Source organism: Myxocyprinus asiaticus, chromosome 23 (genome assembly GCF_019703515.2).
Source record: "Myxocyprinus asiaticus isolate MX2 ecotype Aquarium Trade chromosome 23, UBuf_Myxa_2, whole genome shotgun sequence".
Lineage (NCBI taxonomy): Eukaryota > Metazoa > Chordata > Actinopteri > Cypriniformes > Catostomidae > Myxocyprinus > Myxocyprinus asiaticus.
In genome coordinates, this window is record NC_059366.1 from 6,866,243 (window position 1) to 6,890,987 (window position 24,745).

The 24,745-nt window shown below is 37.3% G+C and overlaps 1 protein-coding gene across 1 annotated transcript in view; it reads left to right on the plus strand.

Moving 5' to 3' along the window:
- Positions 1-24,745, plus strand: part of LOC127414313 (CUB and sushi domain-containing protein 1-like) — a 520,597-nt gene that overhangs the window by 283,733 nt on the left and 212,119 nt on the right. Inside the window, exons 23-29 of the mRNA XM_051652256.1 lie at positions 3,414-3,570; positions 5,450-5,641; positions 17,781-17,907; positions 19,452-19,654; positions 20,574-20,765; positions 22,522-22,660; positions 24,051-24,238. Coding sequence (XP_051508216.1) covers positions 3,414-3,570; positions 5,450-5,641; positions 17,781-17,907; positions 19,452-19,654; positions 20,574-20,765; positions 22,522-22,660; positions 24,051-24,238 — 1,198 coding nt within the window. The remainder of the gene's footprint in view (positions 1-3,413; positions 3,571-5,449; positions 5,642-17,780; positions 17,908-19,451; positions 19,655-20,573; positions 20,766-22,521; positions 22,661-24,050; positions 24,239-24,745) is intronic.

Consider the following 24,745-nt stretch of genomic DNA (forward strand, 5'->3'; position numbering starts at 1 on the left):
AAACTACACACTTCTGCAGTATTCTATATTATTATGTGTTGCAAGTAGTGTGAGTAGTATGTTAACACTAAAACTGAATGAAATGAAGTGTACTATGAGAACTAGTGAAACTTCAGTGAAGACAGCACCTTACAAATGGTTTTACCATCTCCCCACGTTGTGTGAATATGTCTGTTGTTTGGGAAAAAATTGTTGAACTGAGGTTGGCTAACACGCTGAAGCTAGCGGCATCACATTGCATGCATTTGAATCGTTACTTCTGTCAGCTGTTAAACAAAAAAAACTTGAGACGATCATACACTACATGGCTGAATGCATAGTTTAAAGTGCATCATTTAAACTATGCAGGACACAGCTTATGTGTTTAGGATACATAAAATGTCAGCTAGGCAGTTAGCCTTAGCAAAGCACGAGTCCGACATTTTATAATAATAATAAAAAAAAAAAAAAAAAAATACAATTATTTAAAATACAAATGACAAAACTGACATAAAATGACATAAATCTCCTGTGATACTTGTGCATACACTTTTTGTAAATTGTTAGAAGACAAAGTTAGTGAGTGTTAAAAATGTTTTAGGGACAGTTCCACTATACTAAAAGTGCCTGAAGTTGAAGAAACACCCACATTACATTGTAGTCATTTTTAAATGATGGCTGTGCCTATTTTTTTATAATTTGATGCATTATCTTAGTTTCTTTGTCGCTCTCCCATGTAACTTAACGTAAAGCAGTCCTGCCCACTGATGGTGGTGCAAATCCATGTACTGCATTATAAATGGTATAGCATAAACCCTACCAGTTGACACATTTCTGCAATCACACTGTATATAGCCTATATAGCCCAGTACCAGTTTAGCCTTTAGGTTTTATTTAAAGTAGACTTCATGGGTTTCGCTTTGATTTAGCCAATAAAGAAGTTTGATGAAGTTTGGTGGTTGCATCACCCTCTGCAACAGTCTTAACATGTAACAGTTCGTAATCCTTGAGAGACCAGCAAACAGGACTTGGAGATGCCATTAACTATTCATAGATTCGTTTACGTTACAATGCTCAAGGCTCATGTACCATCACAGAAGAAAGATGGTCCCTTAAGACCCATAAGACCACTAATTAAGGAGTCGCAAATCAAGGATACAAATTAGGTGCTTTTGCAATTTCAAAACACATCAGTTTGGTCACAGTTACTGTAATTCTGCTACTGTTTAAAGAGTCATCAAAATATTATTTTCGTCAACATTTCAGAATGTTTGAATTTAATTTGTCGGCAAATTAGCTACATCGACTTGTGTTGGCAAAGTTAGTAAGATTTACAAGGAAATGTCTTATGTTTTCCCTTCATTAATGGTCTTATTGATTGCTTGTGGCCGTTTTAGATGATTTTTGTGACTGTTTTATCAGTTTGTGTCATAGCAGACAATCAACCGAAGCAATGTGTCTGTCTTTATGCTAGCGCTCCATTCTGCACATGCAGTCTGCAATCACATGGTATTTTCTATTAAGGCTTGAAACTGTGTCCCCTACAACAGAAAAGTTTAAAACCGCTTCTTGACATTGATTTATGACCTGTAATATTTTCTCCTATGCTGCATTGTTTCCCACTCTCTCTTTGCAGAGGCTATTCTCTGAAAATGTATGTAATTTCGGAAAGCAATTACAACCCCAATTCAAAAAAAGTTGGGACAGTATGAAAAATACTAATAAAAACAAAAAGTAGTGATTGTAAATTATATTCACCTTTTGCTAAATTGAAAACACTACAGCTACACATTATATGATGTTTTATCTTGTGAATTTTTTTTTTTAATGTACAGTAATTTCAAATCAGTTGATTGCAACACGCTCCAAAAAAGTTGAGACACGGGCAATTTAGACTAATACAAATTTAACGAGTTAAAATAACAAGGCAATGTGAAATAGATGAGGCAATCGTATCATAGTACTGTATACTCCTTATACATAAGGAGCCTCCAAAAACAGCCTAGTCCTTCAAGAGCAAGGATCATTCGAGACTTGTCAATTTGCCAACAGATGCTTCAGCAAATAATCCAGCACTTTGAGAACAATGTTCCTCAAAGACAAGTTGGAAGGATTTTGGGCATTTCACCCTCTACAGTGCAAAATATAGTTAAAAGATTCAAGGAATCTGGTCAAATCTCTGTGCGTAAAGGGCAAGACGAAAACCATTTCTGAATGCGTGTGATCTCTGATCTCTCAGATGTCACTGTCTTAAAAAACATCATTCATCTGTAAAGGATATCATGAACATGGGCTTCGGTTAAATTTAGTAAATCTTTGTTAGTCAACACCACTCACCGCTGCATCCACAGATGCAAGTTAAGACTTTACTGTGCAAAGCAGAAGCCCTACATCAACACTGTCCAGAAGCGCTGCCGACTTCTCTGAGCTCGGTTTCATTTTAGATGGAAAGTAGAACAGTGGAACAATGTTTTTTGGTCCGATGAGTCCACATTTCAAATAGTTTTTGAAAAACACAGCCGTCGTGTTCTCCGGGCAAAAGAGGAAAAGGACCATTCAAGCTGTTATCAGCGTCAGGTCCAAAAGCCAGTGTCTGATGGGCCAGAGGTGTATCAGTGCCCATGGCACATCTGTGAGGGCACCATTAATGCAGACAAATGTGTACACATTTTGGAGTAGCATATACTGCCATCCAGCACCGTCTTTTCCAGGCATGTCCCTGCATTATCCATCAGGACAACTTCAAACCACATACTGCCCAGATTACAAGTGGCTGTGTAAGCAGAGAGTGTGGGTGCTAGATTAGCCTGCCTGCAGTCCTGACCGGTCTCCAATTGAGAATGTGTGATGCATTATGAAGCATACAATACGGCAACGAAGACCCCGTACAATTGTGCAGCTAAAGACCTACATAGTGGATTAATGGGGGAAAATTTCACTTTACAAACTTGTGTCTTCAGTGCCTAAATGCTCAATAAGTGTTATTAGAATAAATGGTCATGTTTCACAGTGGTAAACACTCAACTGTCCTGAGTTTTTACTGTACTTAAAAAAAAACAAAAAAACAAAAACAATGAAATTCACAAGGTAAAACATCATGTAATATGTTGTTGTAGAGCTTTATATATAGCAAAGGGTGAATATAATTTGCAAATCACTCTTGTTTGTTTTTATTAGCATTTTTCATACTGTCCCAACTTTTTTGTAATTGGGGAAGTACATAATTCAGTGCAGACACCAAGTGCAACATTTTGAGAAAATACTCATATTGTTTTTTGTTGTTGTTGTTGTTGTTTATGACAGAGGGTGGCTCATCAAGATGAGCATTTCTGAGATTGACCACTGTTGAAACAAGAAGCATGGAAAAAACATTGTGTCTTTTCGTCTTTTTAAAAATATATATATAATATATGTTTTTATTTTAATTTTAATAGGTTTATGATGGTCAAGATACTTCATCAAGACTACTGGGCAATTTTACAAAAACCGACATGTCTGACGTCATCCTCAACAGTACGTCAAACCATCTCTGGATGGAGTTCAACAGCAATGGTACCGGTACCAGCAAAGGATTCAAGCTGTTATACAGTAGTAAGTTAATTTCAGTAGAAATGTTGCTATTTTCAAAACTAATCGCAGGTATAGCTGTAGTTTTGTCCTATGACTCAAAAATCAGTGCACATATATTCGTTACACAACCTACAGAAATTACTCAAGGATATGTCAAACATATGATATGTGTGTGTATCAACAGGCAGCTTAATGGAGAAAAAAATATTACATTTATGTTAATACATTCTGCCAGTAAATGCTTAAGAAATCAAATACAATAAAAAAGGAGCAGAAACAAAGACAATAAAGGCACAGCATGTGGAAAGACATTATGGCTTTAATTGTCGGTCAGAGACAGTCTGATAATATCCTCGTTATCCACTCGTTATTTCCTCTTTAAGATTTCCAGCCTCTTCCCAGCTGAAGAGAAGGCAAATCGGTACTGTTTGAAGGCCCTTTTAATAGCTCAAAAACACACTTCCCATTGAAGTATCAGGTTGATATATTGTGACTTTTCTTGATCTTATCTTAATTTCAACTTGATAGCATTTATCAAACACCCCCCATTAAACTGTAAAATTAATTCTATTTGGGATCTCAGAGATCCCAGTTATGAAACATGGATACATTTAATTAATTTTGTACATGCTTAAAATCTCTAAGGTAGCTGTTCACTCCTACTAGCTCATTATTTAGATTTGTATTATTTTGTATTTTTCTACAATGTACTCTATTTTTACTGTTATCGACTCATGCAGGAACAATGTTGCTATATTGGATAACATTACATTTAACACAACATCGCATGTAGTGTTATTGTATGTCGCCTAATCGTTGTGTTGCATTACCGTGTGCCGTGTAATTGTGTCTTAATAACTTGTGTTACATCATCGTCTGTCACGTAATCGCATGTTGCTTTGTCACGTGTTACTGAAGTTCCTGTCACTCATCACTTGTTACTGATACGTCATGTGTCGCGATATTGGGTGTTGCAATATTATGTGTTGCATTATCGTGTGTTGCAATATTACGTGTTGCTTTATCGTGTAGCGCGGAATGTCCTGTCGCTCATCACTTGTCACGATCAGGGCTGGTTAGGACAAAACCTGATTAACATGGAAGAGATACGTTTTATCATGCTGCATTATCATTTGTCACGTTAACGTGTCGAATTCTCATGTGTCACGTTATCGTGTGTTGCTTCATCATGTGTTTCATAATATCCTGTCTCTCATCACTTGCTGGCATTTTCAGGACTTGTAAGGACAAAAACTGATTAACATGGAGATGCATTTTATCATTATGTCACGTGACATTGTGTTGCATAATCGTGTTCCGTTATTGTGTGTAAAGATATTGTGTGTTGCGTTATCATGTGATGAAGAATGTCCTGTCACTAGTCATGATCATCCTTACAAAAAAATCTAAGTTCTGACAAACTTGCTGCAAATTTACCACTCATGATTTTCGCATGCAAAGGAGCTTGCGATTCTCTGCAAATTTTTGCCAGAAGTTTGCAGCTCTTCACCGGTAGTGGTGAACCTGCAGCAAATCTTTGGCGACAATGAAGTGTTTGTTTGTACCTCTTTTTCTGACCATTTACAAAAAAAACAAACAAAAAATATATATACTTTTGTTTACATTTTTAAATTTCAGTCCCTATTTTGTACCCTATTCGCCGAATGGGCAGCATGTTTGAAAGTGATCTTTGTGTTGAGCATATGCTGTGCTGGTATTCATTTGAGATGGACTCCTTGGGGCTGCACAGGTAATTGTGGTGAGCAGGTGCAACTTTATTGCAACTTTATGTGATTATTAAGCAGGAGACAGATCCAGCCTTCCATGGAGATGATTTCAAGTGGCCAGATGTCTTTTTTTACCATTCATATTGGCTTACCCTGATCTTGCCCCTCTACAGGTTTTGACCTTGTCAAATGTGAGGAGCCCGGAACACCTAATTATGGCTACAAAATCCAAGATGACGGTCATTTCACAGACACATTTGTCTTGTACAGCTGCAATCCTGGATACACGCTGCATGGTAGCAGCACGTTGACGTGTCTCAGTGGAGATCGCAGAGTTTGGGACAAACCACTGCCATCCTGCGTTGGTGAGTTCATACCTTCGACAATTAAAAAAAACTGCTTGCATTTATAAAATTCTACACATTTGTAGAAAAAAATTAAATAGATTTGCATTTTCTGAAGGAAACAGCAGTGCTTGCAAGGCAGCAAAAGAATAGTGTTAGAGTTTTAGGTCAGTTCAAGTTTTAGGCTATAAAGTTCTATAAGTGTTTTTTTAATGGAGTAGCATGCCAGAAATGTCCCTATTACCTAAATTTGTGCTAGTGTCAACTTAAATCCAGTTTGTATCTGCTTCGATTGCATGAACTATATGGCCTTCTCAAATCAGTCTAGGGTATATTTGTCTAAAGCTGTTTCATATCTAATGTTTGTCTTGTATTGTACAAGTGAATAGCTCTTTTTCCTGATGTTTCCTATATGTCTGGGTGATATGGCAAAAAAATACAATCTCGATTTTTATCAAACTTATGGACAATTAGGGGCCTAGGTAGCTCAGCGAGTAAAGACGCTGACTACCACCCCTGGAGTCATGAGTTCGAATCCAGGGCGTGCTGAGTGACTCTAGCCAAGCAACCAAATTGGCCCGGTTGCTAGGGAGGGTAGAGTTACATGGGGTAACCTCCTTGTGGATGCTATAATGTGGTTCGCTCTCGGTGGGGCACGTGGTGAGTTGCGCGTTGATGCCGCGGAGAATAGCGTGAAGCCTCCACACACGCTATGTCTCCGCGGTAACGCGCTCAACAAGCCACGTGAAAAGATGTGCAGACTGACGTCTCAGATGCGGAGGCAACTGAGATTCGTCACTATGCCATCACGAGGACTTCGAGCGCATTGGGAATTGGGCATTCCAAACAGGGGAAAAAAAAGGGAGAAAAAAAAATAAAAAGAAACTTATGGACAGATTAGATTTTTTCAACTTTTAAATGTACTCCAACATTATTCAAATTGTATGTTCTTTATTAGAATGCAAGGCAACCTGGTTAGAGAAATCCAAGTTCTTTTCATTATAGGAAACAAAAGTGTGCAAGAAAAATGTACAAATGCATCACAGGGGGAAGTTGTCAACAGAGTGTAAATGTAAAATAACTTAAAATCTAATAAACCCAGATGTTCAGAAATAATAGAATAAGAAAACTGCTAAATAATTCTTAGCCAGTGTTGGTATTCATTTTATATAAACCAAGTCTATCTAGAAAGTTATCTAGAATAGCTATAGAATATAATAGAATCAATATCTACAAATTATCAAGTTTATGTAGAAAGTACCCATTGTATATCAAACAATGTGTGTGTGTATGTTTATAAACCCCTGTAGATAGAGACGCGCCCTCTAGCGGTTCACGCTGAGCAGCACAGCAATATGAAATAATGTATTACAATTCAACTAGGACAGTTTGTCAAAATGATCGCTTGCCACATATTGGCTATAGATGCAGTACACTTGAAACACGTCACAGAACAAAGCAATAATTAGCGATCTATCTGAATAATCATGGAAAAAGGAGCGGCAGATGTTTGATTCTCCCATATATAGCCTCTCCATGATTTGAAATGAAGTGCCCATAACTGTTACATAACTAACGCTTTTTTATGGGTAAAAAGAAAAGAAAGGAGACCTTTCATCAACATGCGCACGCCGAGGCCAGTTATGGTCTTAAGCCAGTGTATACCTGCATGATGGACAAAGCTGATCTACAATCACACTGTGTACAGTCGTACTGGGAATATTACCGCTGTCTTTTATATCAGTCTCTGCACTGTTAACCTGTCACGTTCATTTGGAGTGCGCCACACACATCAGATCAGGAGCGGCATTAAGACAAGTGCAATTAATTTTTTTTCTCTTCCTTATTCAGCCTTTGGTTAATTTACAATGCATCTAACTATAGCGTTTGCAATATTTCTCGATTAAAAAAAAAAAAAAAAATCAATACGCAAATTCAAATTAATCGGAAAAATCTGAAAAACCACCCAGCCCTAGTTTCTTCTATAAGTGAATGTTTTGCCTACACTATTAAAGGTTTGGCAAGAGAAAGGTTTGAGGTTCCTGTTTCTTTACACATACCTGACATACAGTCTCTTAATTGGTTGTCAGTATCATTTTATATTAGATAATACTTAACAGATAATACTTACTGACAATACACTCACTGAGCACTTTATTAGGTATACCTGTATATCTAATCTAATCAACCAATCGTGTGGCAGCAGTGCAGTACATAAAATCGTGCAGATACGGGTCAGGAGCTTCAGTTAATGTTCCCATCAGCCATCAGAATGGGGAAAAAATGTGAAAAATGTGCCAGACCGGCTGGTTTGAGTATTTCTGTAACTGCTGATCTCCGGGGATTTTCAAGCACAACAGCATTTTATAAATGTAGCACAGCAGTAGAACATGCCTGCAAAGCACAGATAGAGCTTGGAACTTTGTAACAGCGGCAAGACAGCTGCCATTTGAACACCTGCCTTGCACTGCGAGGCACGGCATGAAAGTTACGAGGCGCGGTGCGAGCGCAAAGTGAAAGTGTAAGCTAGAGGCGATTGTCTGTGTTCCACGACTGCTACCGGGTCCTTGAATAACATATAACGTGCCAGTAAAGGCAGCCAGTGGAGTTTCTGGTGCCCCCCTAGGGATTTGGTGCCCTACGCAGACTGTGCAATATGCGTCACAATGACTCTGTTTGATAGTGCATTAACCAGTGCAGAAGTTGGAGACATTGCTGGAACCCTGCAGATAGTCTACACTGTCACCCATTTAATCCCACCAGTTACAATTGTGACTGGGGTCTAAAAGGTGTTTTTGATGTATTTTGCACAGAGTTGTCAATTGTAAATGATAGTGCAGACTTTTTTGCATGAGTGGTACAACTAGACACATGACCAGAGCTCTATAATTCCACTGTGCTGGAAAGATTAAGTCTGTCAAAACTCCATAAAAAGAAGCAAATAAATCCTATCATAATATACTTACAACTACCATATTTTGTGCATCATTCGAATTGAGTTTTGTTGTGTTCATTTTCTGTTGTTCAACTCTGTTGGTGGGGTAAGTTTTGTGTGGATGACTGAAAAATACATCTAGATGAAGCATATTTTGTCCATTCATTTTTATAAAGATATTGTGATTAATCTTGATTAAATATTTTATTCGTTTGACAGCACTAGTTTTCATTAATTGTCATATTATATCGTCAAACTGGTTTCACAGAATCACGTTTCTATAGCAAACGTTTTTTATACAACACTAGAGGTGCTACAACAACAACATTCATTCTCATAAATGCAAATAATGAGTAAAACAACAGATGATCTGTTCATAAACACATACTTTAGCCCTGTTCCTCACACAATGCTATCTTATGACATCAAAACACTTTTACTATAGTGCATGACTTGTAAGGTGATACATTTTACATTTGCATTAAATTCAGTAACTAACTATACTTACAAGTGCCATCAAATTGAGCTGTAGCTCGACTGATAGAGCATTGCAGGACAAGTGTACAAGTACTGAAGAGCATGCAAGTGGACACTTGAGTCGAATGAGTTGAAAGCAATTGTGTTTTTTATCTCACGTTTGATTTTTGACTCTTTCATTTAGGTTTTATATTTAGTTTAGGTTGAGGATAGCGACCTATGTTTTGTTGATTTAAATCTCAATAGAGCATCAACCTTGAAAACATCTGTTAGGGAGAACTTGTACTTCCTTTTAGCGCCACACAGTTGTAGTGAGAATCACCCTGGCACCAATGGAAATGAACTGGGCCTCACACAAGACACCAAAGTATGTGGTTCACTTAAGCCCCCGAACTCAAACAGCCGGGAACCCAGAATGTTGATTATTATTCTGTTAATGCCTCTCTCTCGTAGAGTGAGACCAGAACAAATGTGTGGCTGTTGTAAGGATGCTTTATACCTTCCTGATGAGGAGGATATTTCAGTTTGGCACTTCTTGTTTCAGGGTTATGATTGGCTGCTGACATTGGATGGGCCCACACAGTGTGGCTCACCCTCCCTTCTCTGTGTGTGTTACATTTGCATATTTTAAAGTACATAGTTAGAACAATGTCTTTAAAGTCTCATCTTTGCATTGTTCCTTTTTCAATCTTCTTCATTTTTCTGAAGATATAGAGACCAAACATGATACTGAAAGATTACATATTATGCATGTGTTCATATATACCTTAATAGTTTAGATTGTGTGAACTATTGTGTTAACCAAACAACTGCAATTTACATAAACAGTTCAGTGAACAAACATGGAGTAGATGTTCTGCAGTTGAAGTCCATTTTAGGAGTAAAGTTTGTGTGTAAAGATTTGTCTTTGTGCCTTCTTTGCTTCAGCCTTTTCTTCCACATGGGACATAAATGCTGCCTCTGGAATTTTTTGGACCATCTTAGCTAGGATGGTGATTTCAGATTTTGGTGCTGGAAAATCAGTCATGAACCATTGAGAAGTCTCTTTCCATGTGTAGGTCCTAACTTCCTTGTGAGGGGTGTCTGGCAGTTGTCCGAGCAGCTTATCTTATGGCTGTGATTGACAATTGTTTGTGTTGGTCCTGCCATGATCCAATCAAAATGGAGCCACTCTTCTTTGCCTTGAAAGTTAGGGAGGGGCTCTGCCAAACTGGCTCATGGAATGTCATCTGGTCCGATTGTTCACCACACAGTGGACATTTCACCATGGAACTTCCGCAAAACGTGTATGGAATCGTTTTGGAAAATGTTGCTACAGTCTTGTCATTTTTAGCCTGTAGATTGCAGATTAATTACTTATCTATTAAGCATTAAATTATGTTTGCTGATGACTTAGTAATGATAAAGAATGTGTAATTATTAATGAAAAAAACATTTTGTATGTTTTATAATTTTTTCGATTTTTATTTCAAGTAATAAAACAGGGCAGTCTCATGATGAAGACGTCCCCATAGCGACTTTTTGTCTGCATCATGAAAACATCACTGTCCAACATGATCACATGGGAAGCATGTTGTTTCCAACAGTTCCAGTACCCTAGGTTCGGCCACATTATCCCGACTCACTGACATACGCCATCCCTTATCAGACATGTATGCTTTGGCTTCAGTGTGTTTATCTTTCCTTGTGGTACAACCGGAATGGTCTTGCATTAGCAGCATGGGAGACCCTGAGTGTGATGAAAACGTTCAGATCAGCTTGACGTCTTGTCAGTTATTCAGTAAAAGAAGCTGCTCATTGGTCACTTGAAGAGAACACAAGAGCTCACTCTGGTGACAGAATTTTTTTTTTCTGTAATTTGTCCTTTTTTTCCCATTTTTTAGAACCATTAACTCATCAGGGAGTCCCAAAGGTCAAGGGATTAACAGCCTCCCACTGGCAGACACTAACGTGTGCTATGTCTCCCTCTGCCTGGCCAACAATTATGTAAATGAAGCACACCTGAAGATCACTGGAAAAATCAGCTAGTATGGCGCTGGCTTAACAAGCTAAACCTTTACCCTTTGTTCAGGTCTATTGTATGTATCAGAGTACCATGGTATGACCGTAGATTAGTATTATAGAAGTAGGATAGTTCAATAATTAGAATCAGCACAGTACTTTTCATGCACTTTTCAACAATAAAACAGTATGCAGTTAACTCCTGGGTCAAAAAACTACAAACTGCTGCATTGAAGCCATATCTTCCACAGAAATAAATAATGAATTTGTAAGTGGATAAAGTATATACTCCATGAGTTTCTGGAAGTTGGAGATCCACAATGATGCATTCTGTACAGGCTGGTGTAGTGAGCGTGAACCGAATGCGGGAGAGTCTTCATAATTTTGATGAAGTGCACGTCCATAAGAGACTCAGCTTAGTAATTACACGTGAGACTCTGGGGTAAATAAATTGTTCAGAGGGAATGGAGAGATGCTTTCTGGCTGTGTTTAGGGTGAGGTAAATGTCCCATGATTACCCTGTATGCCCAGCATAGTATCGTTACAGTCAGAACATTTAAGGCTGGACACATTACTACTGTCTTTCCCCCATTGTACCAGTTCACTAATTAAAACTAGAGTGAGATATACTGCAGAAGAATGGTGTGCAAAATTGAGAATATTGCCTGGAGCGAGTGTTGTATCCATTTATTTGAACTACTCAACATAATAAGCCCATTTTCTGTTTTCTCTGCTGGCTACATAGTACACATAATGGCAAATAATACACATAGTATACTTATTGTTTTATTTAATTTAATTTCAAAACAACTTCATTAACCAGCACTGTATTGATTAAGGTTTGTTCTAAACCTCTAAATTTAAGTACAGTATTACATTTTGTTTAATACTTTTAAAAATAACATTAATAAAGTATTAAACTTTGTTTTTGAGGATAATTTCAGCTTTAAAGGGGTCATGACATACTCGTTTTTATTTTTAATTTTTATTATTATTATTTTTTAAATTATTATTTTGCACCAAAACATTCATAATTTAATAATACATGATAATTTTCCCCCTTCTCTTGCCCTGTGTCTGAAATGCTCAGTTTTAAAACTGCATTATATAAGATTTTTTTGACTAAAAATTAGTTGGCATTATTGATTAAGTACATAAAGAATCAGTGTCTAATACAATGGCCTTTACAATGGGCAAAACATTATTTGTATTGTGAGCTGTCGGGTCGGATTTGGCACAAAATCACTGGCTTATGTCCTTCCTCCTTGCGTCATTATGTCATGTCCGTAAACACAGGAAAGAAGTGTCGGCTGTCACGTGCTCCGGCTGAGTGAGGAAGCTGTTCAGTTCATTCACACTCACACAGATCAGAACTGCACTACTGCAGTATACTATGTTTATCTGTTATCCGTTTGGCGAAGTTGTTTACCTGATATGAATGCTTGGATACAGTATGTTGTCTGGTAGGGTTGTCATGCTTTTATGACTCGAACATTACCCGTGTGTTAACCGATTGTGATGCATCTACGTTGTGCTGTGATGTTACTGTGCATGTTCACTAAATGTACGACTTCTAAAATTGACTTCTTGTCATTGTTATTTTGCATATTTAAGCATATTATTTTCATGTTTAAGAAAGTATATTTTATTCCCATCATTATTGCTCATTTTATGTTTTTAGTTTACAGTGTTATTTCAGTTTCACTTGCTTTATCAACTGAGGCTGTACCAGTGTTCATTTTTTCACAGTTTTTCATTTTGTACATACTGTCCTTGTTGTGAAAAACCTGAGCTCCTTAAATAATAATGAATAGACTGAAGTATTAGATACTTTTTAGAAGTTAGCCTGTATTATGAATTCTTCATGCTTTAGAGACTTTTTAAATTTCCATGAAGGAATATTACATTGCCTGTAGCATGTTTCTTATGGAAACCACGTATTCACAATGCATGTTACGCAATGCAAATTATGCATATTCTGACCAGAATAACCCAACTGTAACGGGTAAGGATGGGCAAGGAGGCGGCGGGAACCAGCTGAGCAGTCAACGAAACTTTTAATGACATAAATCAACTTTAACACACACACGCACACACAAAAGCCGTGGGTGTCTCTTTCTCTCTTGAACTGGTGCCTCCGGCTTGTCTTTATCCCCCTCCCGGCAGATTAGAACAAGTCAGGGCCAGGCGTGCATCCTCACGGCCCGGCCACGCCCTCCTCCTCGTCACACCAACATACTGGATTAATGTATTAGATGAATCCATATCTAATATCTTCTTCAGATTCTCAAGATGTTTAGTCTTCTGTTTATATCTTGCACTGTTAATATCTTGCAGTATCATTTTTATTGTAATTTTTTCGTCAACAGTAGGCTTTAATAAAATAATGTAATTGTCGTCATGATGCACCTTTTTTGTCTCATCTTCATTATCGTTTACGAAATCAAAAAACCATTCATCAACGAACATTTTCGTCAGTGATTTCATTGATGAGATTTACACTGGGCTGTACATAATGTAAAAATAATAAAGTCTTCAACTGAACTCATATCAGCCATATCATGAGTTTCACCTCTTAAATTGATACATGTAGTACAATACAAACATTAATAGTAGATAAAACACTTGAATAATCATAGTAAAATAAACTGGTAACTGGTGGTGGCTGAGGAGTTTCCCCTGTTCTCTATTTTAAAGCTCTTTGAGTGTAGTGTCAGAAAAACGCTATATGTTTAAAATTAATTCAATATATGCAAATGATAGTGTTGTTTATCTTCACCAAAGCAAGTAATATTTCATTAAATGTTTAATTGTTTAACATAATATTATCAACATGGAAATAGCACGTTATGATTTCTGAGGCCCCAAGCAACTAGTTAAAGATAATTAATGCATGTTTTCCAGTTTTTCCACAATACAGTGATAAAAGAGTAATATTTACCTATGTACATATATTTTTACAAAACATATTTTTTTTTTTTTTGTGTGTGTGTGTGTGAAAAGGGTGTGCAAAACTACTTCACCCAGTAACATTTTGGAATTCCGTTGTTACAGTATATATTAATATTATAACCCAACATTTATTTAGTGTTGTCCAGTTTGTCATTATAATATGATACAGTATTATTTTTATTACTTTGATGACTTAATATATTTATTATGTACTTTACTTTCATCTGGAGCTTATGTTCTAATGCTGCAGTGTATTGTTCATCATGTTGCAAATATTTTACGTATGTAAGCAGTGTAGGCAACATTTGTAACTGTAACAGTAAACATACAAGACATGGCAGCCTCTCAGTACACTATATCAGAAGGAAAAAACATTGCCGTTTATCAAGCTCTAAAACTTTGCTTGGTGCAGAACAATCTGGAATAATGTTAAACATTGTAACAGTCACCTCTTTGCAACCTTAACTTGTTTATCACGTTAAATATTTGTGACACCTGTGCTAAAAACAATCTAGACGCAGCGCAACGAATGAAACAGAACACAGGTGTTTCAACATTCGTTTTTGAAACCTGAAGTTATTTTTAACATGACACAGTGTCTAAAAATGTGCCGGTCCTCTGTGAGACACTGAAGAAACAGCAAGATGCAGTGCAGTAGTCAAGGACGTTTGTCCAGCGCGTGTTTACATAGGAAAACAATAGAAAACAGAGCAGACGCACACAAAAACACTTTCGGTGTGAACGGCCCATAACTCATCGTGTGTATCTGTGTGAGTGAAAGCACGTAGGCGAAACAAGTTCAGAAGGCCTGTATATTTTTTCATAAATTACAAACCAAACCCAAAGTCCTACTGACCCGAACCTGGTGGCTTCGTGAACTGCTCTGAGACTGTAGACAACGGCGTATCATGTCACAACTCAAGCGATTTTTGCGGAGCTTTCCTACCCGGGCGTCCGGGCCCCATGCAGTTGCGTGGTGGTTAAAACCACTACTGGTCGAAACAAACTTACATAAAGTGCCCTTCCACAAATTGCTTGCAATTTTAAATTTCAACCACTGATGTTGCTAGAGAATACAAAGTTATGTTGTGCAGCTTTGAGCTATCTGGCCCTTTAAGGCTTCAATCTAAACACCCACTGTTCTGATTGGCTAAGTTCGTGCAGCCCCTCAAATACAGCTATATTTGAAACTCAATCTAAAGAAAATTAACAAGCTTCACATTATAATTTATAAAGCTACATTTCAGGGTTAACACATATCGTACACCCAACACATTTCATCTAAATGTGTCAAAATGTTCACTTAAGCACAGCAACTATCCAACAGTCATGACATTTGAAACATTCATGTATGAAGCTTGAATCATATTGTGACAGTTCACAAGCAATCCTCGCTGATATGAGCCGAAAACATCCATGCTGACATGTTCTGAATACGCAAACGTAATACAGTCCACAGTGATGTTGGATGCTTTACCAGGCCATAGCAGAGATGCTGGACTTCACATCTCACCTCACATCTTCTGTGTTTGTTTACACACAGAACAGTATGTGTTTCTCCCAGTCAGTGGCAGCAGCAGAATGAGACACGTTTTTAAAAGTTGCGCTTGTACCACTCTTAAAAATCGCAGGAAACGCATTGTGGTGGTGGGGGCATGGTTGAGCTCCGGTTTGTGAATGGAGAGCGAGGTCAGGAGATAACGGTAAGGATCATCACCTGGCAATGATTGTCTCTAACAGCTGTTTGTCATTGCAGTGAGAGTGGAGACGGGTTTTTAAGAGCGAGCCAGACGCCAGTGAGGGGAGAGCACCCGTGCACACACACACACACACCAAAAGAGCGTGTGCTGAGATTCTGCTGAAAAGCGAGTTGTTTGAGTTTTTGTAAAATAAATTACCTGTTTGAGTTGAATTTCGCCGTCTCCCACTTCCTCCTTGCGCCCCATCACGAACATTGTTACACTCATCAAAACGATCAAAAACGTCCATTGAGTGCATGTTTACAAAATACCAACAATTAAAAACAGCACAGATGGGTGCAAAACATTCCAGAATGCCTTCAAAACAGTCTCCTGTCTCCTTTTTAGTGTTATAACTTGACATTGCGTCTTTTAAAAGAGGCTTGAGATGCATGATAACAGTCAATGCCATTCATCTAGTGCATGTTTATGTAGATGAATCTCCCATGACCGACCCTCTCACGTCTTCACCTGTATGAGTGTAACTGAGCACCAGTGATCGGGGCCAAGGGTGCAGTGATGAAAAATAAGCATTGATGATTTGCTGAAGAGGCAGTCATATGCCGATGTATTGGGTCCTTGTGATGTCACAAGTTCCACAAATTCCAAATGAGCTATATTCTTAAATAAATGCTCTTTTTCTATTTAGGAGGAAGTTTTCAGTTCTGAAACTTTCAGTATGTTTTTTGTAGTACAATGACCTCTTATATGTCAAAAGATCAAGGAAAATTTTATTCCTCATGTCATAGCCCCTTTAAGACATGTCTACACTAATATGTTTTTTTGTTAAAAAAAACAAGCAAAAAAAACTTTTTTTTTTCTGCTACCTAACTTCATTGTTTTACAAATTTTGAAAGTCTCAATTTTTGGTGGTGTTAAACGCCCTTCCAGAGTTGAAAGGCATAAACAGAGCATAATTAGCATGCTTTCAACCACAAAAATGCTAGTGTGGACGTGGCCTAAGTGTGCTGTCCATTTTTGGATTTTAGATTAAAGATTCCATATAATGGCTTGGCAATCTTTTTTTCTTTTTCTTTTTTTGTCTGTTTTGACACAGGTTCCTATATTGACATATTGACATATAAAGGAGCTCAATCTTAAAAAGAAAAATGGCCTTATTTGTACATCACAGCCGTGAACTATGCAACATGATCACACATGAAATCGACATACTGATTCTGAAAGTCCATGTTTATTGAAATAGACCCCATTGTGCTGAAGTACTGACAAACAAACCCCCCGCCCCCAGCCCCCCACAAAAAAAAGAAATCTGTACAGTACCTATCATACACTATAAAATCTGTCAACTCTGACTGGCTTCGACTGGAGCCAGCCAGCATCAGTTAGCATCGACAAAGTCAAGGGAAGTCTTTCAAGGGGAGTCAGTTCACTCTGTGGCCATCTTTGGAACACTCCTTGGCAGACTGGGCAGCTATTTCTGTGGACACCAGCTAATGAGCATGTGCATTCTCGAGTTGATTGACAGGTGATGTCTGTATCTAAAAGGTTATTGGCTTGTTTACCTGAAATGTAAAGATTTTCTCCCCTTTTCTCCCCAATTTGGAATGCCCAATTCCCAATGAGCTCTAAGTCCTCGTGGTGGCATAGTGACTCAATCCGGGTGGCGGAGGATGAATCTCAGTTGCCTCTGCATCTGAGACAGTCAATCTGCACATTTTATCACGTGGCTTGTTGAGCGTGTTACCGCGGAGACCTAGTGGTAAAAATGTTGGTCGTTCCAATTTCTCCCTTTCATTTTAATACTTTCCTAAAACTTTAAGGCCACGTCCATTATAATAAATTTTTGTTTGAAAAAGCATAGAGTCTGCTACGATAATGCCTTACTTAAGCCACACTAGAACAGCGTTTTCCTCCACTGAAAACAGAGATTTTAAAAAACGCTGTACATTGCTGCATAATTTGGAAAACATTTGACATTAGGAAATTAGTGTGGATGTGTTCAGACACTGTTATTTTGCTGCTTTGCAGGCACTGCTATTTCCTTCAGGACATGCAAATCTAGTTAAATGCTATAATTTCTCTTTTTTGTGTTTAGCGGAGTGCGGAGGACACATTAGCGGTGCCACATCTGGCCGAATTCTGTCTCCTGGTTACCCAGCGCCCTATGACAACAACCTTCACTGCACCTGGTCCATTGAGGCAGATACAGGCAAAACAATCAGGTATGAAACTGGTGGTTGCAAAACTCATTAGGTTTTTACCGCACCTCCATTAATTTCCATTTAAATCCCTTACAACCTATAAAGAAGCATGGTGATTGCATTTCACCCCACTGCGAGGCCTACCACTGGCTCACATCTGCTCCTACAAGTGCATTAGTGTTAGATGGAGGGGGAGGGTTAGAGAAAGGGCGAAAGAAAAGAAACACAAAAAGATAAGCCGGTTAAGCTTTCATAATGAAGTGAAACTCAAGTAAGCCAATTCTGTTGATCCTTTTAAGGGGAGATGGCTTATAAAGAAGAGATAAATGTAGGAATTGTAATAGTGAGGTGTAAACCATACCATCAGGCTTGAGTCATGTCATTTCTGGGTGGCAGGCAGTTAAACTGTTTCTTTACATAATGACTAAAATTAACTCTCACCAAGCCCCAAGTGTTAGTAAACTTTGACTTGACCAAGTCAATAAAATGTTGTCTGGTATCTTTTTTTAGGAATCATAAAATAATTTTAGTTTTAAAGTCAACATGAAATGCAGTCCTCAATGCATTTCACTTAAAATATGCAATGTGCATGTAATGTGACATACTTTAGAAAGAAACTGAACATACAACAAGAAAAAAAAATTGATGGATTTTCCTTTTATCCATCAGGAATTGACTTTAAATCACAGTCTAAGAATAGTCTGACCCTAACCGTTTGTAACTAGTTAGATTGATCCACTTTGATTGCATATTGAAATTAAATTCATTAAATTAAATAACTGTGTTTTTCTTATAGTTAACTTTAGTTGTGAAAACTTAACTATATAACTAAACTTAAATAGATTATATATATATATATATATATATATATATATATATATATATATATATAGTTATAGTTATATAATAATCATTTTATTTATTTTTATTATTATTTTTGAACAACATTTTTCACAGTGGGATTTTTTTTTTTTTTTTTTTTTGTATCTCCAGAATTTCTTGTGCCAACACATTTCTGGCCACCAAAATAATGACAATATGAGTGAAACAAAAATCCTGGTCCAGTGCCTTCTTGTTTTTGTTACAGGTGGAGTAAGAAACCACCTACCAACCACCCAGATTTCCCTACAGCCATCTAGCAATCTCCTAGCAACCACCCAGAACACCTTAGCATGACACTAAATACCACTAGCTTAGCAAAACCCTGACTTGACACCCTCAACACACTATAGTGGTGGCGAGTTTTGCACAGGCAGGACCAAGTCCAGTTTGAATCACCATTTTGCGTAAATGAATGATGGTCGGATTATCATTCTTATGATCTTATTTGATATATGTTGCAGTTCCTTATCGAGTTGTCAGTATTTGCATATGGAGCTGGCCAAGTGTTAATTCTGGACCTTGTATTATTATTATTTTTTTCTCTTGTTTTTTTTATTTTTTTATTTTATTAAAAATAATAAAAAGAACTTGATATGAAATATATTTTAGATGCATTTATTATTATTATTATTATTATTATTATTATGGGTGTGATTTTCTAAGACATTGTCTCTCCACTTCAGTCTCCACTTTATAGTGTTTGACACGGAGGTGGACCATGACATTCTGAAGGTTTGGGACGGGCCAGCTGAGAGTGGCATTCTGCTGAAAGAATGGAGTGGATCACTTTTACCTGAAGACACACACAGCACCTTTAACATCCTCACACTGCAGTTTGACAGTGATTACTTCATCAGCAAGTCTGGTTTCTCCATACAGTTCTCTAGTATGTATCAACTTCTCCATACAACTATACTACCATTATCATTTCTGCAGTATACAGTATGTAGTACAAAAGAGAAAAAAAAAATCCTAATCAACATTATGTTTTGCAGTAAAAACTGCCTAAACATCCTTTAAACAAGATACATTTATATGACAAGCAAAATTGTGTAAGATGGTATGATATGTTTTCAGAGAATATATCTTGAATATATATATATATATATATATATATATATATATATATATATATATATATATATGTTGTTTTTTTTTTTTTGCTATGTTAGATTTTATGCTTCAAGCCAAAAAACAAAAAAACAAAAAACAAACAAAAAAAAATCCTAAAGGGGTAATACAAATAAACAATTCAGAATATAAGTTTTACATAATTCTCACTCAAAATGTAATTGAAAATGCAAAAGATTATAATTGGACACCATACAATATGATGGTCATGTGACAGACGTAGTGATGTCATGTGACAACAATATTGCACACTTACAAAAAATACAATAAAATAATAAGCAGAATACATTGTATACCGCTTAGTAATCAGTAAGTAGCATACTAATATTCTATTCTGAACAACCTACTTTCTTTGTCTCATATGCTGTCAGTTTCCTGAGATCCTTCTCGTAATATAGGTCATATACTGTATGTACATTTAAATGATGATAGAAAGCATTTCATATTTTACTTGACATTTTGACGTTAATAAAACTGATGAAATATAATATAATTTTTCAAATCTCTGCAAACATGTAAAAATGTAACACGATCACATATGTGTGCTGCCATGTGAGTTGGAACATTTATTCTTAAACAGAAGCCAGTTTTCTCATGAATAAGGGATTTTGCTCTCCCTCTAATGTCTTACTGATCTTCAGTTGATTCAAAATGTATCTTTTTTTTTTTTTCAGCTACAGTTGCCACGACCTGCAACGACCCTGGGAGCCCTCAGAATGGAACACGCTATGGAGATAGTAGAGAGCCAGGCGACACCATTTCCTTTCAGTGTGACCCCGGCTACCAAATCCTGGGAGTATCTGAAATCACATGCGTCCAGCTTAACAGCCGATTTTACTGGCAGCCAGATCCCCCCACCTGCATTGGTACGATCCAACTCTATTGTTTGAAAGATGAATGATACCTCAAAGCATACACCTTGTTGAGGAGACGTGTGCTATTACTTATCTAAACTATCAAACTTATGATTTTGTACTGGCAGACGATAAGATTGGTGAAAAAAATATCCCATAGACTGACATTAAGGGAGGGACCCGAGCCATATCTAGAGACTTGTGGAGGGTGACTTTGACCAGTAAAAACCACATTGCAACTGCATATCAATGCCCTAGCAACCACCCATAAGACCTTAGCAATCACATAACAAAGCCCTACCATCCAACATTTTTGCAACCATGTAACTGTTTGCTGAGCATGGTACCATTGTAACCAATTTGGTAATTTTTTCATTTGGTATGGACTTGCTTGCTAAGTACTGGTACTTTTGTTTAACAGTTCTTTTTAGCCGACCCAACTCTCCACAGCTGTTGCCATTTACTGAGAGCATCATAAAATTATGATTTTGTGTGCATTTGTGGTGTTCAATACTGCATCAAGTGTACTTTTTGCTATATTTAAGTGATTTTTCAGCACCCATATTAACTCAGTGTTACAGGGAAGAGTAGATCTGTCTTTGCAGTTTATTGCCCAATGCATTACACTGTTGCTTTTACGTTATTACCATGACCTTCACTCAAACCTCCAATATTTCTCTGTTTCCTTTTTTTCGTAAAATGAAGTCAAGCATTATGCACTGCACCTTTTAAGCAAATGCTAAAAGTAAATGGCTTCTTTCTAAAGTGTCCCTGTTGACTTTGTTAATGTATGCCATGCTTTCCCAGTCACTGTGCAATTCTCCAATGTGCTATAGAGCACAAGAGCTGGGTTCCAAAAGTGAAAATCCCATTCATTTTCTCCAGAGAGAAATATATTTTTAGTGAAAATATACAAACATTTCAGGACAGACCTACCATGAGCTCTGAGGTTAAGTGATGAGATATGCATCTGTAGAAGCCACAAGTCAGTGTTATTTCAATATCATAACAAAAAACTGTTTAATTGCCCAATTACCAGTGTTATACTACATTACCCACAATTCTGAGGTGAAATCTACCAATCAGAAAAGGCACTGTTACCATGGATGCGGGAATTACAGCAGTATGTCTCAACAGTGACTGCCCACTCCCATTAAGCATTGTGAATGACGTAACTGAGACTTTCCAAAAGCTCAAATATTCTTTAAGATTTTTTAATAAACTTCTGATAGATTGTATTTTATATGCATAGTCTAGTTTAATACTGCTTATTCAATTACATTATTAGCAATGTGTCATGGTATGAGTAGCTCATTGTCTCATTGCCACTGAATTTAAGTACAGAATCTTGAATCTTTGTATTTTTTTCTGATTTTCAAATACTTATTTGCTTTGGCTCAAAGTTTGTTATGTTGGTATTCATCTCAGAGTTAAGTTCATGGCTTAAAACTCCTAACTGAAAATTGTTTATTTATTTGAATGAAGAAATGGATGAATTAGAAAAATAATTCTGGAACTTCTACCTGTAGCTCATCTGGTAGATTTCAATCTCCTTTGCAATGCATCTGTTTTATTTATTGATTGTTATCATATCATGTTTCGGGATGTTGTTGTACTTCTCATTTAACTGATAGAGTAATCATTGTGTAAACAGGCTGGTGTAATGTTGTTTATTGTGTGTGTGTGTGTGTGTGTGTGTGTGTGTGTTTGTTTTGAAGGATCACATTACACCGCTGATCTCTTGTCCTCACTATCCTTGTTTTGACAGCTACCTGCGGGGGCAATGTGACAGGACCTGCTGGGGTAATTCTATCACCCAACTATCCCCAACCCTACCCGCCAGGAAAGGAGTGTGACTGGAGGATAAAAGTCAACCCTGACTTTGTCATTGCTTTAATCTTCAAAAGGTAAAATTCTAGCACCACGCTAGGTGCTTTTGACTCCCATGAATCCAGATGGGATGCAACAGACTGTCTTTCTTTACGTCTTTTTCGGGGTTGTGCACCATTCTAATTACCGGTACTTATTAAATATATATTCCGATATATTTAATAAATTATTTGTGGCCAGTTCAATTCACATTCCAATTCAACATCCTGTGATGTGTGGCCAATGAAATTGAAATGGCAATTCAACATCTTGTGAAATGTGGCCAATTCAAATTCCAATTCAACATCCTGTAGGTTGTCGTCAATTCTGCTTAAATTCAAATTCAACATCCTGGGGGTGCGGCCAATGAAAAGCACATTTCAATTTAACATCCCCTGGGGTGTGGCCAGTTCAATTCAAATTCCAATTCAGCATCCTGGGGAGTGAGCCAATTCAATTCAAATTCCAATTTATCTTCCTGTGGAATGTGGCAAGCTCAATTCAGATTCCAATTCAACATCCTGGGCATGTGGCTTTTTTCCATTTAAAAACCAATTCAACATCCTGTGGAATGTGGCAAACCAATTCAAATTCCAATTCAACATCCTAGGGTTGTGGCCAATGAAAATCACATTTCAATTTATCATCCCATGGGGTGTGGCCAATTCAATTAAAATTCCAATTGAACATAATGTGTGGTGTGGCCAATTCAATATAAATTCCAATTCAACATCCTGAGGGGTGTGGCTAATTCAATTCAAATTCCAATTTAACTTCCTGTGGAATGTGGCAAGTTGAATTCAAATTTCAGTTCAAAATTCTGGGAGTGTGGTCAGTTAAATTTAAATTCCAATTCAAATTCCTGTGGGGTCTGGCCAATGCAAATGTAAACTCATGAACTTAAAAAGAGAGTCGATTCTTACTTTGTGCATTTTGCCCAACCCTGGTCTTTGTATGTGTTTATGGGCTGAAATACATCAGTGTCTGGCGAAATAGATTATTCAGTCTGAGCAGTCATACACAAACAATCAAAAATCATGATCATTAGCTCAGATACTTGAATCTTTAGAACAATTATGACTCTCTGATTGCTTGTTTCACTCTGACTAAATTATCATGACTTCATGGACTTTCATCACAATTACCAAGTACTCCAGTTGGAATGATGAAGTCCCTACTGAAAACACCATCTTAGACCAGCATTAATTTTCATGCAGGACCAGACTGGTTTATGTTTTTTATTGATGGTTTTTATTTGATGGCTTTCTGTTAATGGGCTAGCTGTTTTACCAAAGACGTCTTAATAACCTTTAGAAATTGTTTCCATTTAGATACTACAGCCCAATTCTAATTTTGACCGTAAATATTGACAAAATGCTCTACAGCTAAACCAAACATCAATCTCACTTGCTCATCCATTTGTTACAGTTTCAACATGGAGCCCAGTTATGACTTTCTGCACATCTATGAGGGTGAGGACTCCAATGGACCCCTGATCATCAGTCTGCAGGGTAATCAGGTCCCTGAGCGAATTGAGAGCAGTGGAAACAGTCTCTTCCTGGCCTTCCGCAGCGATGCCTCTCTGGGGATGTCTGGCTTTGCCATTGAATACAAAGGCAAGTCTCCCCCTGCAGCTGTATAGCTTGTACCCTTGAGGGCTGGGCTTGGCAAATAAGTTGTCAGCAGTCACTTTCAGATTGCATTCTCACAAAAACATGTCCAGTTCACATTTCATACCAAAATCAAAAGCAAAAAAATAATGGTAATGGTAAAAGAAAAAAAAGAAAAAAGAAAATGACACCTAATTTTAGGGTCATTAAGTTTTTGAGATTGTCTGTTTCAACCACGCATATGCATATTTCAGCACAAATGTATTACCGTAATGCTCACAGATGTTAACTTTTCTGGGTTTTTGTACTTTCCAATGTTATCAGTTATGATTTTTATTAGATTTCTATGACTAAACATGTAACAGTAAAGCCCAAAATATACTTCGGTATGATGCGTATGCTAAGACGCATGACGCAAATTTCATCATCAGCAGAGTGCTCGAGCACTGAACATGTGCGGCTTGATTTTTCTTACCGCGCATGACGCTCAGTATGCTCATGCGCCTGAAATTA